At 41.0% G+C, this 18,999-nt stretch overlaps 1 protein-coding gene across 1 annotated transcript in view; it reads left to right on the forward strand.

Annotated features, from left to right (window-relative positions):
• ILRUN (inflammation and lipid regulator with UBA-like and NBR1-like domains) overlaps positions 1-18,999 on the forward strand; it is a 62,865-nt gene that overhangs the window by 20,745 nt on the left and 23,121 nt on the right. Inside the window, exon 2 of the mRNA XM_061632368.1 lies at positions 13,894-14,048. Coding sequence (XP_061488352.1) covers positions 13,894-14,048 — 155 coding nt within the window. The remainder of the gene's footprint in view (positions 1-13,893; positions 14,049-18,999) is intronic.

Raw genomic sequence — 18,999 nt, forward strand, 5'->3', positions numbered from 1 at the left:
TCCTGTACTTCTGCGTAAAATCACTCCAATTCTTCTTCTTCTGTGTTTGATGTTGGAGCGTAGACTTGGATGATGGTTATGTTAATAGGTTTCCTGTTTAATCTCATTGATATCACTCCCTCAGTCCTTGTGTTGTAGCTCCTAATTGCTTTTGCTACATCGCTTCTCACTATTAAAGCAACCCCATTTCTTCTTGATTTCTCATTTCCTGCATAAAGCTGATTGAAAATGTCCCATTCCTGTCCATTTTAATTCACTCACGCCAAGTATTGTAATGTTGATACATTCAATTTCTTGCTTGACAATTTCTAACTTTCCCTGGTTCATGCTTCTCACATTCCATGTTCCTATTGTGTGTGTCATAAAACTCTGGACTCTCCTTTCACATCTGTGCGCATCAGCCTCTGGGCTTCCTTTCAGCTTTGACCCAGCTGCATCATTAGTCACAGCGCTACTCGTACTTGTCCTTTGTTCTTCCCCAGTAGCTCATTGAGCGCCTTCTGACCTGAGGGTCTCATCTTCCAGCACTATCTCATGTTGCATTTTGGATACTCTCTTCACAGGGTTTTCGTGGTAAAAGGTATTCAAAGGTGGTTTACCATTGTCTTCCTCAGAGTTTGGATGCATCTTAGTCTGGTGTCTCAGCTTTGACCATTCTGCCTTGGGTGCCCCTGCTAGGAGTCTAGCCTCTTGGTCTAGACTCCTGATGGCATTGCTCTCAGATTCTTCAACACTCTCAAACCCCCTCACCATGCTTTAAATCAAAAGGGTAGGTTTAGCCTTTAGCTCATTCTAGGCTTCAGGGGAAGAGGGCGATTAGGTTAAAAAGGTGAATATTTAAGCCAAAGAGTCAGGATAGACCTTTGCTGTAAGTTTCAGCTTTCAGTTCAGTTTAAAAACTAGTTCATATTTCAGAATAACTGTAAGTTACAACTTAAAAATACAGGGTAACTTACCCTTGTAAAAACCTCACAAGTTCACACACAGGGTAGGCCTGGTTTAAGGTTAACTGCAGCATATAAGCTAAGGTCAAAGAGTAGGCCTCAGTTGAAGTTCAAGTTTCATCTTTCAGTTCAGTATAAAACCAGTTAAAAGCTAGTTTCAGTTTTAAAAGAAAACTTCCACAGGGAGTTAATCCCCATCCATCGTCTACTCCTCTGACAAAAACACCAATTCCCAGGGGACTAAACTGGCTTTAATCCATCCTCCTTCCAAATTCCTATTCACTGGAATTGGGTGAGCTATAGTAGTTGAGCCACACCTGATCTAATTGTATCAGCAGCTGGAGAACCTGCCTGGAGAGCCAGTATGGTTTACTGGTTAGAGTGTTCTCCAATCAGCCATGAAGCTTGCTGAGTGACCTTGGGTCAGTCACAGCCTCTCAGCATAACCTACATCACAGCATTGTTGTGAGGATAAAATAGAGAGGGAGGAGAATTATGTATATCATTTTGAGCTCTTTGGAGGAAAGCTGGGATATAAACATAGTAATAAATATAAATAAATAAATTTGGAACAACATAGCAAGGAAATCCACCCCATGAGCTAGAGGGGGGCCCCATCTGACACAGCATCTCAGTTCTAGTGACAAACTGTCAAGCAAAGGTAACAAGATTTATGCAGCCGACCTAATTCGGTATCAGAGCGAGGAAGCTATGGCAGACTACTCTTTCCCTTCTTTGACTTTACAAATCCTAAGCTCCCAAGTAAACTAACTCAACCAAGAACAATACCAGATATGCATTTAGAAAGGCAGGAGGGTGTGGGGTTATTCACTGTATTGTACAAAATGTCACATGTACCACTGGCTGCCTTTAGGAATATGCTTGGTGTAATGAGCTCCTGGCCCATGGGTTGTGAGTTTGTTCCCTTGAGGCCAAGGTGAGTGACCTGGGGAAATTGAGAGGCAGAGAGGTTGGCAGACAAGGCCTTTGGGGACATGATAGCTTTATTCCACTCTTGTGGAAGGAGGGGGTCATTCTGAGGAAGAGTGAAGTAATCCCTAAGTGGGGACCATTCCTTCAGGAATTTGCAAATTATTCTTTTGTGCTGAGGATACTCCTTCAGAGGATGGGGAGATCCTGGTAGCAGGTGGTTGGATTGTTAGGGACATACATAGCTGGGATGTTTGAGATAGATGTGCAGACTGCCTGGTGATTTGCCTGACTGGCACAAAGATTGTGAATGTTATTACACATCATCTAGATAATCTGGTACATAGTGCTGGCAAAGAGTCAGTGCTGGCAAAGAGTCATTGTGATGTCACATGATTGAAAGGTGATTTGTCCCACCCACCTGTCAAAATCTCTTGTGCGGGTTTCCCAAGTGCCAGCTAGGAAGTGCCAGGCACTAACAAAAAAAACTGCTTAGATAAGAAAGAAGACAGCATTTTAATCACTGCATGTGAGAGATGTCCCTCTCACAGCCGATATTTGCAAAATAGGCTTCTCCCCCCCCCCCAATGCTTTTTGCAAATTAGCTGCAAGAGGGACTTTCCCCTTGCCCAGCCAGGGCTTGGAAAAAAACATGGCTGCTTTCTTTGGCTGTACGTGTGGTCCCAGCGGGGAATAGGGGTGCATAAACAGCTAGATGTAACCCTCACTTGTCAGCTGTTGCGTGGACGTTAAATCTTGCTCAGTTTGGTTGTGAGTGCCTGTTCCCTGCTATTGTTCTTTTCATAATAATTGCATTTTAGAAACTTTATGTGTCTTATGTACATTGGAAAGATTAAAGTTGGAATTATATTTTCATACATATTTTAGTAGCAATTTGCAAATATTTTTACTCATACCCAATTTGTGCTTTAGTCTACCTCTTGAGGTTGGGTTTTGTATTTCCATTTCTTTGTATCTGACAGGAGCACAGCCAATGCACAATTGAAGCCCACCCTCCTGGCCATCAGCTGACATCACAAGTGCCATTAGCTTATTGATAGGTGGGCATGGTTTGGAGAAAATGACCTGGCAAGCCACTTTGGGGCCCCTGGTGGGCCCAGATTGCCCACAGGATGGATGTTCCCCACCCCTTTAGTAGGCAGGTTTTTTCCCCAGCTCTGAAGCTATATATGAGCTGTTTGAAATAGTGTCATTTGGTAACTTTTGTGGACACTGTAGTCTTCAAGTATTGTCTCTGGCCATACTTGTCCTTGCTTTTATTTTATTTGATTGCCATTGAGCATCTGATTGGGAGTGCTCTTTTGTATGGGCAGACTTCTCAATTGAAAAATAACAAATTTGCACTGCTGGCATTGTAACACTTGTAGGAACATAGGAAGCTGTGTTATACGGAATCACACCAGATGTCCCTCCAGTTCAGTATTCATTGCTGACTGTGTCAGCCCTGTCTAGAGATGCAGGGATTGAAACTGGGACTTTCTGCATGCAAAGTCCATGCTCTGCTACTAAGATATGACTCTTAAAACCAGCACCTGATATAGTTTATCTTGTGTTGGGTGACCAGTGCAGTGTCAGTATTCTCGTGAATTTTGGATACTGATGTTAAAAACTTGAAGCTACTATAGCCACCAAAGTAGAAAAACCTTGGGTTGTAACCAATAGTGACTTTGCCCTAGTGGAAGCACTTCTCCTAGCTTGGGAGTTACCAACCTGTTGCCTGCGGGTGCCATGATGCCCACAAAGGCCTTCAGTTATGCCACCAGTAGGTAGCCTAGAATCTGAGCTTTCCTTTAAAAAAAAGTCTGCAGCTTTTCTAGAGATAAAGTTATGCAGCAAAATGTGTGCAGATACCCTGCTAAGTGATTTGTGTGAAATGAGCCCACCTGACTGCTCCTGCCTTTCAGTGTTATTAGCCAAGGAGTGAAGTCAGAGCTGTGAGTGATAAATGAGTTGTTTGAACACCAGGCAATAGGAATCCCTGGGATCCTAAAGAGCTGCAGTATTGCCTTCCCTTTTAGTGTACTTTTCCTGCTTCTGTTTTCTTCTAGTCTTTGGAATCTCAACAGATCCATTCCTTTCCCCCTAGCAATCAGGATGCATCTTTCCTGTGCTGGATTGGCCTGTAATCAGGTGGTGTCTAGAAGTTATTTTCTGCAAATACTACTACCCAATAACTATGGGTGAATGTTAAAGAATCCCCCTCCCCCCAAGAGACAAATGTGAAAACTTTGCAAAGAGACTTAAGTTTTTCTCCAGCTTTGCAGGAGCCAAAGACCAGGCACTCATTAAAAAAAATCACTGTATAGTTAACTTACAGTGCAATGGTATACATGTCTACTCAGAAGTAAGTATTTTTGTATTTAATGGGTACAGTATGGCAGCCTAGGCTTTGGTTTAGGGTTGGCATTGGGGGGGAAAACAAGGTTCTTGTGTCTCGCTGTATGGCAGTCAGAAATTCAACAGGTCAGTCCCTTTCTAGTATGGCAATACAATTATGGGGAAAAGTTTCGCCATGACTACTCTGTAATTTGTGTTATGACATGCCTCCATAACAGCCATTGTGTGGCTGGTGTCTCCAGCACTCTCTCAAAATTTGAAATGTACTGTCTGGTCCAAAAAGGTTGGCAACTTCTACCCTAGGAATATCCCATTCTCTCCAATCTCCCACCCCCCAACCAACCAACTGCTATCCTCTGCATATCCCATACTCTTCCAGAGAGTCCCTCAACCCTGAGGAGAAGTTTTTTTGGGAGAAGACAAGCTTCATTGGATAGGAGGGATTGATAAAAATCAGGTGCCCCACTTGTACACACAGAAGAACTTCTCTTAGCTCAAAGTCACAAGTGGGTGTAACCCATCATTATTTTACTTCTATACTATTGATTAGATCCAGAGTGCTAGTTGAACCTACCTACATTGAAATCAGTAGGACAAGTTAGTATGACTTAAGTTCCATTGATTCAGTGGGAGCTAAGTGTAACTAATACAGCCTGGATCCATTCCAATGAACCTAATGGCTAGGCTTGCTGTTGATGATGCTTTCATTTCCCCTAGGCTGAAACATGGAAATGCACAGCTGAAACGAAGAATGGCTCTGTATTTCAACTGTACTTTGTGCCGAAGCACATCAGGGCTGTTAGCTGAGTTTGTCTACAGCAGAGGTGGAGAACCTCAGGCCCAGGAGCCAAATATAGTCTACTATGCCCTTTACCAGTTCTGCTCTGGAAGCACTTGGAGTGCTTTGCCTGGCTGGAATGTCCTTGAATTGTAAGAAAGCATCCTGCTTTCCTGGATGGTGGAAGGAGAGATTGAGGGGAGTGGGGTGGTGAAACATCTGGCTGTTGTATGACTGGAATGTATCCTACTGTACAAAGGTTGTTCTACCCATCTGCTCTTCTGGCTCTTGGCTACCACTGGAATTCAACCCCTAGAAGTTAGTAGGAAGTAGCATAGTTTGTATATTAACATGTTCAGCTAGTTAAGTAACTGACCATCCTGCAAGTCATAGAATCATAGAACAGTACAGTTGGAAGGGGCCTATAAGGCCATCAAGTCCAACCCCCTGCTCAATGCAGGAATCCAAATCAAAACATTCCCGACAGATGGCTGTCCAGCTGCCTCTTGAATGCCTCCAGTGTCGGAGAGCCCACTACCTCTCTAGGTAATTGGTTCCATTGTTGTATGGCTCTAACATGAAGTATTTTCTGATGTTCAGTTGAAATCTGGCTTCCTGCAACTTGAACCTATTATTCCATGTCCTGCACTCTGAGACGATCGAGAAGAGATCTCAGCCTTCCTCTATGTGACAACCTTTCATGTACTTGAAGAGTGCTATCATATCTCCCCTCAGCCTTCTCTTCTCCAGGCTAAACATGCCCAGTTCTTTCAGTCTCTCCTCATAGGGCTTGGTTTCCAGTTCCCTGATCATCCTTGTTGCCCTCCTCTGAACCTGTTCCAGTCTGTCTGCATCCTTGAAGTGTGGAAACTGGAACTGGATGCAGTATTCAAAATGAGGCCTAACCAGTGCTGAATAGAGGGGAACCAATACTTCACGCAATTTGGAAACTATACTTCTGTTAATGCAGCCTAACATAGCATTTGCCTTTTTTGCAGCCACATCACACTGTTGGCTCATTCAGCTTGTGATCAACGACAATTCCAAGATCCTTCTCACATGTTGTATTGCTGAGCCAAGTATTCCCCATGCAAAACTGTGCATTTGGTTTCTTTTTCCTAAGTGTAGAACTTTGCATTTCTCCCTGTTGAATTTCATTCTGTTGTTTTCAGCCCAATGCTCCAGCCTATCAAGGTCCCTTTGAATTTTGTTTCTGTGTTCCACAGATTTTTTATCATCTGCATATTTGATAAGCATGCTCTGTACCTACTCATGCAAGTTGTTAATAAAAATGTTGAAGAGCACTGAGCCCAGGACCGAACCCTGTGGTACCCCAGTCATTACTTCCGCCCAGTTTGAGAAGGAACCATTGATAAGCACTCTTTGAGTACGATTCTGGAGCCAACTGTGGATCCACCTGATAGTTGTTCCATTCAGCCCACATTTAGCTAGCTTGCTAATCAGAATATCATGGGGCACTTTGTCAAAAGCTTTGCTGAAGTCGAGATATATTATGTCCACAGCATTCCCACAGTCTACAAGGGAGGTTACCCGGTTAAAAAATGAGATAAGATTAGTTTGGCAGGATTTGTTCTTCATAAATCCATGTTGGCTCCTAGTAATCACTGCATTGTTTACAAGGTGCTTACAGATTGCCTGCTTTATAATCTGCTCCAGAGTTTTCCCAGGGATTGATGTTAGGCTGACTGGTCTGTAGTTCCCCGGTTCCTGCTTTTTGCCCTTTTTGAAGATAGGGACAACATTAGCTCTCCACCAGTCATCCGGCACTTCACCAGTCCTCCATGATTTTGCAAAGATAATAGACAGTGGTTCTGAGAGTTCTTCAGCCAGTTCCTTCAATACTCTAGGATGCAGTTTATCGGGCCCTGCCAATTTGAACTTGTTCAAAGTGGTTAGGTATTCCTTGACCATTTGTCTGTCAATCTCAAACTCCAATCCTGCCCCTTCTACTTCATGTTTCCTGGGAGGGTCATAGACCCTTTTTTGGGAGAAGACTGAGCCAAAGTAGGAATTGAGGACTTCTGCCTTTTCTTTGTCATCTGTTACCATTTTGCCATCCTCATTGAGTAGCTGTGCCACCATTTCTTTTCTCTGTCTTTTACAATGGATGTACCTGAAGAAAGCTTTTTTGTTGCTTTAAGCATCCCTCGCTAACCTCAGCTCATTCTCAGCTTTAGCCTTCCTGACACCATCCCTGCAAATTCCATGATACCTGCCTGTACTTTTCCTTTGTGGCCTGGCCTTCTTTCCACTTCATGTATCTGTCCTTTTTTGTTTTCTGGTCATCTTTAAGCTTTTTGTGAAGTCACATTGGCTTCTTCTGTTGTTTCCCCCCTTTTTTCTTTGTTGGAATTGCTTGCCATTGCGCTTTTAGAATTTCCTTTTTTAGAAACTCCCACCCATCTTGGACACCTTTTCTCATTAGGGTCGCTTGCCATGGAACTGTACTTACAGTTGTTCTGAGTTTATTAAAATCAGCTTTCCTGAAGTCCAGTGTGTCCATGTGGCTACTGTCAGCTTTTGCTTCTGTTAAAATCAAGAATTCAAGTATGGTGTGGTCACTTTCCCCCAGAGTTCCCGTAACTGCCACTTCATCCACCAAATCATCTCTATAGGTTAGAATCAAGTCCACGATAGCTGATCCTGTGGTTACTTCCTCCACTTTCTGTAGGAGAAAGTTATCTCCAACACAAGTCAGAAATTTCTTGGAGGGGCCGTGTTTGGCAGAATTTGTCTCCCAACAGATATTGGGATAATTGAAATCCCCCATTACTACTACATCATGTCTCCTCGAAACATTGGCAATTTGCTTTTCAAAAGTTACATTCTCGTCTTCTCTTTGACTGGGTGGTCGGTAATAGACTCCAAACACCACATTCCTTTTATTACTTGCCCCATTAATTTTGATCCAGATACTCGCGGTGGAGCTACCAAGCTGATCTTCCTGTATTTCTGTGCAGGGATATATATTTTTAACATATAGCATGACTCCACCTCCCTTTTTATTCCTTCTGTTCTTTTTGAACAAGTTATATCCTTCAATTGCTATATTCCAGTCATGGGAGTCATCCCACCAAGTTTCAGTTATACCTATCAAGTCGTAATTGCCCTCCTGTATTAAGAGTTCAAGTTCATCCTGCTTGTTTCCCATGCTCTGCGCATTAGTATACAGACATCGAAGAGCATGTGATTTATGGCTTGGCTTCCTTACATTTTTCTGAGGACTGTTACTGGTCCCTATTAGCCAATCTCTCTGTTCCTGTTACTGTGCACAAGCCTTCATCAGTCGTTACCACCAAGTTTACGTCTCCCTCCCCCTTAGGATTCAGTTTAAAGCCCTCCTGATGAACTTCTCCATGCTGTGGCCAAACACATTCTTCCCACTCCTTGTGAGATGCAACCCATCACTTGCCAGCAATCCATCTTCCAGGAAGCATAGCCCGTGGTCCCAGAATCCAAATCTCTCACATCGGCACCACCTTCGTAGCCATTCATTCACACAGAGTATTTTTCTTTCCCTTTCTACTCCTCTTCTAAGTACTGGAAGGATGGTTGAAAAAACTATCTAGGCCCCAAAGTCTTTGAGTTTCCTTCCCAGAGCTTCAAAGTCTGATGTGATTTCTTCATAGTTCCGTTTGACAGTATCATTTGTTCCCACATGGATGAGGAGAAAGGGATACCTGTCGGTGGGCTTGATGAGTGATGGCAACCCTTCCATCACATCTCTAATCCGTCCTCCTGGTAGACAGCATACCTGGCAAGTCCACGGATCTTCTCTGCATACTTGGGTTTCAATCCCACACAGTAGGGAGTCTCCCACTACTAGTACTCTTCTTGTTGTGGGGTGTGGTTTCATTGGCCCTGCTTGATTGAGCTTCAGCCTCTTCTGAAGTCGCACAGGGTCTCCTGTAATTTCTCCATGACAGGCTGTTCTCCAGTCTCATCCTCGAGTGGCTGAAATCGGTTCCATAGTTCCACTGGTGAAGGGTGTCTTCTAGCTCTTCTGCTCCTGTCACCCTTTCCTGTGGAGTTTCCTCCACTTCGTTGTTCCTCTCCAAAGCAGTCTCCTCTTCTGCTACCACATGCTGTTGCTCTTCTATTTGCTGATATTGTTCCAGCGTTCTAAGAACTGTTCATCTTCTCTTACAGTCCTCTGTTCACTTTTGGAATGAAATTTGAGTAAAAAAATTCCAGAATTTATATAAGGTTAAACATCTGAAAATGTGAATTTAAGAAAATGGCCCAAATTTACTTTTCAGCATTGTTAACTTGCATTGAGATTTTTACAGGGATTGGGGGTTTCAGCAACAGGGAAGGTAAAGCATAATGTTGCCACTTTGAAGTTCTCTACAGATTGTCTCAGCACCTTGACCTTTGCACCATTTTAAGATTTTTCTCTGTGAGGACTAAAAATGATCTCTTCTAAAATAAAAGCTTAGGATCTTGGAAAATTAGATACCTTATGCTACAGTGCACACATGCGCACACACTGTTACAAGCATTTTCTATGCAGATATTAAACTCCAAAATTTAAATATATTTTCCTTCCAAATGTTTTTGACAGGTTTCCTAGTAGGCAGAAATCAAAAACATTGATACTTTGTAAGCGGTAGCCTGTTTCTGGTCCCTTGGACAAGGGATGGGATATACTATAAAGGGATTATTTGGAATGAATATGTGTATGTATGTAAAATGCATAAATACTTTTTTAGTACAATCTCATACGTGGATAGAAATAAACGGGAGGAGAGGTGGCAGAATCCTCAGATTCTCTGAATGGCCCTGAGGAACAAAAGCTCTTTTTATAATAGATCAATGTCACATACTGTATGTGTGAGTGTGTGAGAAAGAGAGAGGGAGGGAGGGAGAGTGGCTTCTACAGACTCTCATAGGTACTCCTGTGGAATTTTTGCTCTTCAGGGTTCATGTTTGACTATAAACATGTCTCTGCTGGGAGACAAGAGACTTTCTTGCCACTCCCGAGGGTTTTGTAGACAAACGTTTGAATGTATATCTTGTCAGTTTTGCTGTAATAGGGTGCAGTCTCAAAGTGGGTTACATTGATAGTTCGTTTGATTTTAAGCAAAAACCAAGAAAAATGCTGTTAATTATATATATCTTTGAATGTATTCACCATTACTGTCTCCTGTCTCAGGTTTCTGTACAGACTCTGTGGGCGTCACCTTGAATAGCTCTGTGGCAATAAGCACTTGTTCAGTTGAACTTCAGTCAGACATTTGCTTTGTCATCCTGACTCTGCTGGTGTTTCTCCCACACCTTTACTCTTGTCTAATACCTGCATTTTTTTGTTGATTCTTGAATTTGCCATCAACTTCTTACTGAAAAGGTCCTAGATTGAAACTCTCCAATGTGCTAATTTTGTCTCTAATACAGCAATGTATAGAAAAACAAGCCTAAAATACATTAGGAGGATGAGCTAACAAGTCTCCTTTTCAGCTTGCGTTGCCTTCAGTTAGATTTTAACTGGAACAGACACTGAAACCATTCCAAGTGGCAAAGCTGGGTGATGAAATATGACACATGGACGGGAGGAGAACTGGCAGTGAGCCCTAATGCACAAATAGCCCTTTCCCCTTTGAAGCATATTACTGAATGGAGAATAAAAACATTATCAAGCTGTGGGATTTTCTTTTCTTTGTTGTGGCAAATGTTTTTGAGAAATGTTCCCCAATATCTATTGCGTGGCTGTGATCTTTATTTTGTTAGCATTTGTGCTATTTACATGTACAATATGTGGTGTCTGAAGACATCAGTATTTTTAATAGGCTGTAGGACGGTGGGGGGAATTGGCTGGTGAGGGCAATACTGTGCAGTGTGCATTGCTGTTTTCTTTTTCACCTCTAATGAGTTTCATCTCTGGTCAAAACAGAAGGGAAGACAAATTAGCATATTAACTGACTGATTAGAAGAAGAGTTTCTTGACATATCCCCATTATGAGTTATGTAAATCTCATTTTGTGTAGAAGCAGCTAGCAGCTGGTGACAAAAAGCATTTGTCTTCACTTAGTAGTTTATGTGACATGTACCTATCCCATAGCATTTGGCTAAACTGGCATTTTTAAATATAGCCCTGTACTCCTTGTTTAGAAAATGGTTAATGCTTCACAAACATTGTAATGCAGGATTAGTCAAAATGTAAATGTCTGATTATACTGCCTGGGCATCTAAAATATGATGATGCAGCTTATAACTTTGAAATATTTTTTCAATCATGTATAAAGGTATTATTGAGTATGTGTAACTGACATACTATCTCAGAGTTAAAAGAAACTGTATGGATGTGCTGTTGGGATACCTTCCCAATGGGAAATTCTGCAGCACATGTGTTATCATGTTTATAAATTGTGCATAGAGTTCCATTAGTCACCAGCCCCCTACTTTCACATGGCTGCCATGAAAAAGACAAGCACATAGTCATATCCCATGGACTTCCAGCACAGAGCAGAACAGAGGGGAGTAGGTAGAAGCTCACATATACACTCCAGTTCAGGTCATTATTTTATGAACTTATCCTGTGCTGCATGCAGTTGGTATACCCTATAGATTGCAGAGGGACAGCCCAGTTTCCTGAGTGTAACTTTCGGATCATTAGAGGCAACAGACTTACCTATGGCTGTTTCTGCCTTCCCTAATCTTCATGAAAATCTTTTTCAGTCTTCCTCAGGGGTAGTGAACTCATAGGCTGGATGGAACCTGCCTTGCCATTGCCACCAGTGATAGCAAAATTTGCCATGGCATCTCTTCTCCCTCTTGTGCACTACCACTGCAAGCAAGTTGGAACACTTTGGGAACAGCAGGGAGTGCTCCTTCCTGTTTCTGGAATGCTGCAACTTTCCTGCAGTGGTGGTGTGCAAGAGGAAGCAGGGGCCAGATGTCCATGGGGTTGGTGTATCTTCACTCTCAATTGCAGTACTGGGCAAAAATGTTCAACTGTGCCCTACCCAACACTCTGGTGGGGAGGAAAAAATGTGCTGTGTGTTTTGTCAGAGATATTCAAACTTTGAAGAGCAGAGAGTGGATTTTTTCTCCCTGTTGCATCACTGTGCTGGGTGAACAGGTTCCTCTGATCAGCAGAGGAGTGGAGGGGGGCTGACTGCAGTTGGGAGAGAGAAGATGGGAGTGGAATATTGGATTTGGGAGAGAGAAGATGGGAGTGGAATATTGGATGGCCTCCCAACTTTGATGCCCACATTTGTTTTGGCCACATCTTCTGCTGGCATGTGGTCCTTGGATGGTTGGCCAACAGCAAGTGTGGTTCTTGAGCCAAAAAAGCTTACCTGCCCTCGTCTACATAGTACTACAGTACTCTCTCTGTTTAAGATCTATTGCATACGGCTTTCATTACATGTAACAAGTTATCTTCTAGAGGGTTAAACCAAGACTCAAGAGTGGGTAAACTTCATTTATGTTGAAGCTCATGGTGCAAGTTAATAAAGGCAAAAAATAAATATTGACCATTACTGTGATATACACATTTCTAACGCTATAATACCTAGGACTGTGCATCTATACTTCCTTCACATAGCATTCTGCATTTGTGTTTTCTGAAAGAATTAGGATAGTACTAAGGCATTCCTCTTGCCTTTAATCTAGTCTTCTTAAAAACAATTTTCACCAAATAAGAAATGCATTGTGCTCAATTCAGTCTACCATGGGTGCAGAATCCACATGAAATTATCTCCATAAGGTATGACAGAGTACTGTGTTTTCCCTCTAGAAGTCTGCACATGATCAGTCAGCATGACTGTTGCAGAAAAGGAGAGGTCTGAGTGCGTCTCCTATATCCCTAACCCAGCCCTCCCCCATCAGTTGAGTCAAAGTGATTGGTGGTTGTGTGATAAGTGGCAGGGAGATCACACAGGTCTCCCATTCCATATAGCAGCTTGGTACACTGTCTGCATACATTTTTGTCCAAGTCTAGATGTAAAATGCATAACAACTTTCTGTCTTCAAAGCACCAGTTCTGTGGTATCTTAAATACATTTATTATAACATAAACTTTTGTGGACTTGTGTTCACCTCATCAGATACCTGAAGTGTAATCTTCAAATCCTCAGTTGGAAGGTATATATACACACATTTGAATGTAAAAGAAAAAAGGTAGAAGTTGGAGTTCAATGAATTGCAAAAAGTACAATTGTCACACTGTACTCTTTGCATTTCATTGCCAGTTAGCTCTGAATTCTACATTTTTTTTGCTTTATACTCATGTGTGTATATATATCTGCCAACTGAGGATTATCCTTCATATATCTGAGCATTTCACTTCAGGTATCTGGTGTTGTGAACTCTAGCCTACAAAAGTTTATGTTGTGATTACTGGATTACTTTAAGGTCCTATAAGCCTTTTGTTTTGCAGCAACCAACTAGCATAAATTCTGTAAATTGTTTCCCTTCTTAGTTTGTGTTTAAAATTTTAGAGGCTTAGTTTCTAAATCGCAAATGTCTTAGCTCAGAACATTCATTAAAGTCCCTTTATCGTTCGTGCAAGTATACTGTTTATTATCCACAAAAATCACAAGCCTTTTTCACAGGAGCTTTTCATTGACCCTTGACATTTAAATGATGAACATGATGTCTGCACATGTGCAAAGGGGTGCCTGCATATATGGACCTTTTTGCAGATATCCCATTCACTGTTGGACATTGGGGCTATGGTCAGTAGGTAAAGTCCCACTCTTCCTCCGTATTTGTAGTCTAAACATGGAGGGCAACCTGTGAGAAGGGCTTCAATCTCTTACAAATATGAGCAAATTCACATTTTGAATGGGATATGTAGTTATCTCATTAAGGGGCTATCTGTTGCTGTATGGAAGAGCAAAACTTTTGTTCTTTTTCCAGGAACTTACAAGCAGCCATTGGAGCCTACTATGATTTTGAGAGTCCAAACATCAATGTGCCCTCCATGTCCTTTGTTGAAGATGTGACTATAGGAGAAGGAGAGTCCATCCCTCCCGACACCCAGTTTACGAAAACATGGAGGATACAAAACACAGGTGAATGGTGAAACATCTCTCCTTGGCTTCTGTCTTGCTACTGGTTTGTGTTTGTTTCCCACTAAAAATAATAAATAAATTATTTCAGGTTATTTAGGAGAAGATGTTTCAAAGGCAGTTATGTGGAAGAATGTTTTTTTCAGAACAGTATATTTCATAGCAGACAATGCTGTAACCAGCTATGTATGGGAAAGGGGCTCGTTGTTCTGTAGTTGTTGAAAATGCCTTCTTGATTTGTATGTGGGTACACAGGTCTACAAATTAGCTTGCTATGGCAAGCAACCTTTCCCTGTAGCAAATGTGATGATCCCCTGCCCTGCCCCCAAGCTTGGAGATGCTCAGAGCAAAACTCAGCATGACATCAGACCCTACTACTGGCCTGAATCAGAAATATGGGGTATTGGTGACCACAAAATTTGGTTGGCAAAGGCCAGCCAAGATTTGTAGATTCCTATACCTTGGAGCCCTATTCAGGCATTTAGCGTAATGTGTGAGGGGTTTGCAGGGCCCCATGGGAATTATTTGTTATGGTTTGTTACGTTTGAAGGGGCCAAAGTAAGATTTTAGTTGTTTGTATACTTTCCCAACTCCCTATATACCATTATATATTATTTGAAGCATGTTCTGTAACTATTTGCTGAAGTTCCCCCCCCCCCGGTGTTTTGATTGCCTAGGTACATAAAGTTTTTACTCTGACAATCCAAGTCAGGTCATTCTGTCATATATGGATGAACAATGATTTCTCCAAGCTTTTGTTTTTATGTACCAAATGCTGAAGATGTGGTGTATTTGCTACATGTTTTAAATGCTACATGTTATAGCTGGAAAGTAGCAGAACCAGTGTAGAACTTTAGCATTTCAGTGTGTTAAGCTTTTCGATATATTCATATTATAATATACATTATCTGGAAATTTTTAAGTAAATATTTTATTAAATCTTTCAAGGCAACAGCACAACAGATTTCCATATGAACCTGAAAGTTAGTGTAGTTGACATTATGTTTAGCTGGAATAGTAACAGATTGGAGAAACAGTTGGGCATATTAAAAATTTTGTTTGGTTTATATTTTTTTAAAACTCCTTTTTAGGATTACAAGGGGGGAAATTAAAAGATGTTGGATTCATTTGGATTGTATTTCTCATCTGTTTTGAAAACAGTTTATGGTGTGGGAGGACTCTAAAAGTGATGGCAAGGAGACTCTTAAAACATTTAAGCTAGAGTAGCTGTTGTGCAATAGTATTATTATTACTTTAAACTCTGGAGATAAGGCTATGATGAAATTTTGAGAAGGGATGAAATGTGGTGAGATGAACAACCCTTAGCACTAATCTACTGGGATATAATTATGAGAGAGAAATGAGATCTGATGCAAGGGAAATAACTATAAGAGATGTCACAATGACAGAATATGATCTGTATTGTTGACTTATGTATCAGTGCTTTGATTATACACAAAACTTCTGTGCAAAATAATTACAATAGAAAAGAGTGTTGTCAGCAACTTCAGGTAAATGCTGTTTTATCTTTAAGATAAATATCTGCTGTGGTATGTAGATATTGTAAAAAATAAAAGCACCTTCCCCTGCCCCTGTGGCCAAAATAAAAGCTATTCAGGTATTTCTGTAGATTGACAGTCATGGATTCCCCAGGGCTACACAAAGGTTCCAGAATTAACATTCAGAATGGGTGGACAAAGCCATTAATGCCTCTTTTCTATCAACTTCAATTGAGAATTTTCCTGTTTTTTAAAAAAATCCTCAATCAGATTCTCATTCAGTATTTTATGTGTGCGATACTGAAATGCTTTTCCCCTCTGATGGTGGAGTCTGAGGAAAATAACTCACAGCTTAAATTTCTTGGTATGTTTCTTGGCACTGTATAAGGAGGTATGGCCATAAGGAGGGTCTGATTTCTGTGTAGGCTAAACATTAGTCTTTTTGTGAAATCTTTGTTGCTTTATTCAAATGTCTGCTCATGTAAATCTTGTTTAGTGGCAACCCACTTTATTCAGTCTTGATTATTAGGTCTCTGCAGCAGATCTAACAGTCTCACCTTTAATTCAATATATGGATTAATTGTTGTGCTGTAAATTAGTATATTCGTTAAGAAGAGATTTATAGTGGTCTGAAATGCGTGTGTGCGTTTACCTAAGAAAGCAGGCTTTTACCCTGCATTAGGATCACTGAAACTTGAGACTTAGTAAAATAAGAAAAGCCACTTTATTTATAAAAATACATTGTAGATAGAAAGCCATACCTAGTTATGACTAACTAAGTTGGAGGTGCAACACCTAGGCTTGGGAATTGCCCTCATGGCTAGGAGAGAGAGAGAGAGACAAAGGTGTCTCCTCTCTCTGACAGTCGGAGAAGAGAAGAGCGGAAAGGGCGGACGGAGGAGGGGCAGGTAAGCTTCCCTTAAGACGTATCAGTCTAGCAACGGAAGGAAGTCAGTCAGAGCATCACAGGTAAAGGTAATCAAGCCTATCCATCTGGAGGACCCTAACTCTGTCTCCCTTCTGGAATATAAACAAAGGAACAAAACAGGAGTTGCTCTTTCCCCACTTCCAACATTAATTAAGCATGTTACAGGATTGCAGTGGTGTTCAACAAATGTTGTCCTGCCAGGTGAATGCTGGTGAAGCAGTGTGTCTTAATGGCACTTGGAACAGTTCTTGATTTGTTGTGTTGAGTTATTTCTGGCTATGAATGAATTATGTCAAGTGTTACTTTGAGGATTACTTTATTTGAGGATTTTGATGCCTTAAAATGCAAGCTATTGAATATTTAGCTGGTTGATGAACAGATAATTTATAATGTTAGAAAATATTTTGGAATAATGTGTTTTCTTCTGTTCATATCTTAGTATGTGCCTGGCTTGTTTAATAGCATTCTCCTCTAAAAAAAAACAGTAGATGGGTATAAATGTTCATTCTTCTCTATATTTGGTATCTCCTTGGAAATCTATATACCAAAACAGAATTGCTTTCTAACTTATTTACCCACACCCTTTCATTCAGTTCAAATTTAAAGCCACTTGCACATTAACAGTCTCCCTGGTGTTATGAAAAAAGAAAGAAAGAAACTGGATTTTTAAATGTTAACTTTTTTTGTTACTTGTCCAAAGAATATGGTGGCTACATAAACATGATTTAAACTATTCCATGCTTTGTTATATGCCTTCAAGTTGATTACAACTTATGGCGACCCTATGAGTCAGCAACCTCCAATAGTATCTGTTGTAAACCATCCTGTTCAGATCTTGTAAGTTCAGGTCTGTGGCTTCCTTTATGGAATCAATCCATCTCTTGTTTGGTCTTCTTTTTCTACTCCCTTCTGTTTTCCACAGTATTATTGTCTTTTCTAGTGAATCATGTCTTCTCATTATGTGTCCATTGTATGATAACCTCAGTTTCATCATTTTAGCTTCTAGTGATAGTTCTGGATTATTGATTAAAATAGCTTCAAGTGATATCCTCACACTTCTAATTCATGAAGCACACTGTAAGCATAGGTTACTGATATATCTCTCCTCCACTCCCCCTGGCCATTTACCTCTTCTGGAATATATCTATAGATGAATCAAGAGCTACTGTGTGTCTTTCTTAGGGTCTAATCTCAATGCATGAGATCCACTTCTCCCAGCTCACCCACCCAGGTCTCAGTAATAAATGCCAGACCAGCTCCCTCATCCTATCAAATTGTGGACAAGTAAGATCTTGTTATGAAGAGATTTGGCATTCAGTAACAGAACAGTCAGACTGGAAGGTGTTATGGTAGTTAGAGCAACGAGGACTTTGAGTCTCGGGGCAGGGACGACAGAAAAGGTATCTGTGTAAGGCACCTAATATCCCATCTCTTATGATGGAATCCTCTCCCCCAAGGCTGTGCTTTCCCTGGACCCCCATTCCCACCTTGCCCCACACTTCCCAGACACATATCAAAGACACAAGGGCACTCTCACACATCCAGCTATTCAATAATACAATAGTACCTGTAGGTCTTTTGCCAGTTGATGTCAAAAAACATCCAACTGAGAGGCACCTATAACATAAAAATATCAGGCATAATCTACCCCCAGCTGTCACTGGGACAAAAATGACTTCCTCTGTCTCCTACCCAGGAAGAGCATAATTTAATGCTAGAATGGACTTTCACTGCATAGGCATGAAACCACTTCTCTCTCTCTCTTTTGTGCAGGATCAGAGCGTGACATCTGAAGCGAGCCATAGTGCTGACTTCTTGGAATCAATATTCTTTATTGTTCAATTTCTATTTTTTAAAAGACAGACTTTGACCACAATGAACTTAAAGCTTTTTCCATTGGGGGAAATCCTCATGGTTGAGTGAGACCTGAGTGAAGCAGTCATGCACCACATAGTATTAGATTGCATCCCTTAAATTGCAGTATGCTGGTTTAAATGCTCTAGAGAGCCTTGGGGTTTGTGTGACAATTCATGTTAGATTGTGTGCAGAATTCCCCTGAGCTCATGAAAGAGAGGGTGAATTTTGACAAGCACATTTCACACTAAACTAGCCTTTTCTGCATACATAAACACAATTCCTGGTTCTGCCATGTATTGGCATGTATGTATCAATAGTTAATGTCAGCAATAAAAACATGTCTCTGACTTGCTACCCAGAAGGAACTCTCATCTGTTATACTGGACACATGTTATCTTCAGTTTATCAGTTTATGCATATCAGTTTATGATAGAGCTGAAAGTCACTCATCTGCACGCACACAACAAAGAATTGTTTTGACATAAGTATGCATCTGAGCTAATAGTCACCCTTAGCAATGAAAAATGTGAAAGAGAACTTGTTTTTGCTAAGCATTTAAAAATATTTGCTTGCTTGCTTGCGTAATGAGGCGGCACATATTTTAATGATGAATGTGCTGTCCATTAATGTTTGCCATATTTTGCATCAATGTAGTCTCTCCATTAACAAA

Source organism: Rhineura floridana, chromosome 6, assembly GCF_030035675.1.
Source record: "Rhineura floridana isolate rRhiFlo1 chromosome 6, rRhiFlo1.hap2, whole genome shotgun sequence".
Lineage (NCBI taxonomy): Eukaryota > Metazoa > Chordata > Lepidosauria > Squamata > Rhineuridae > Rhineura > Rhineura floridana.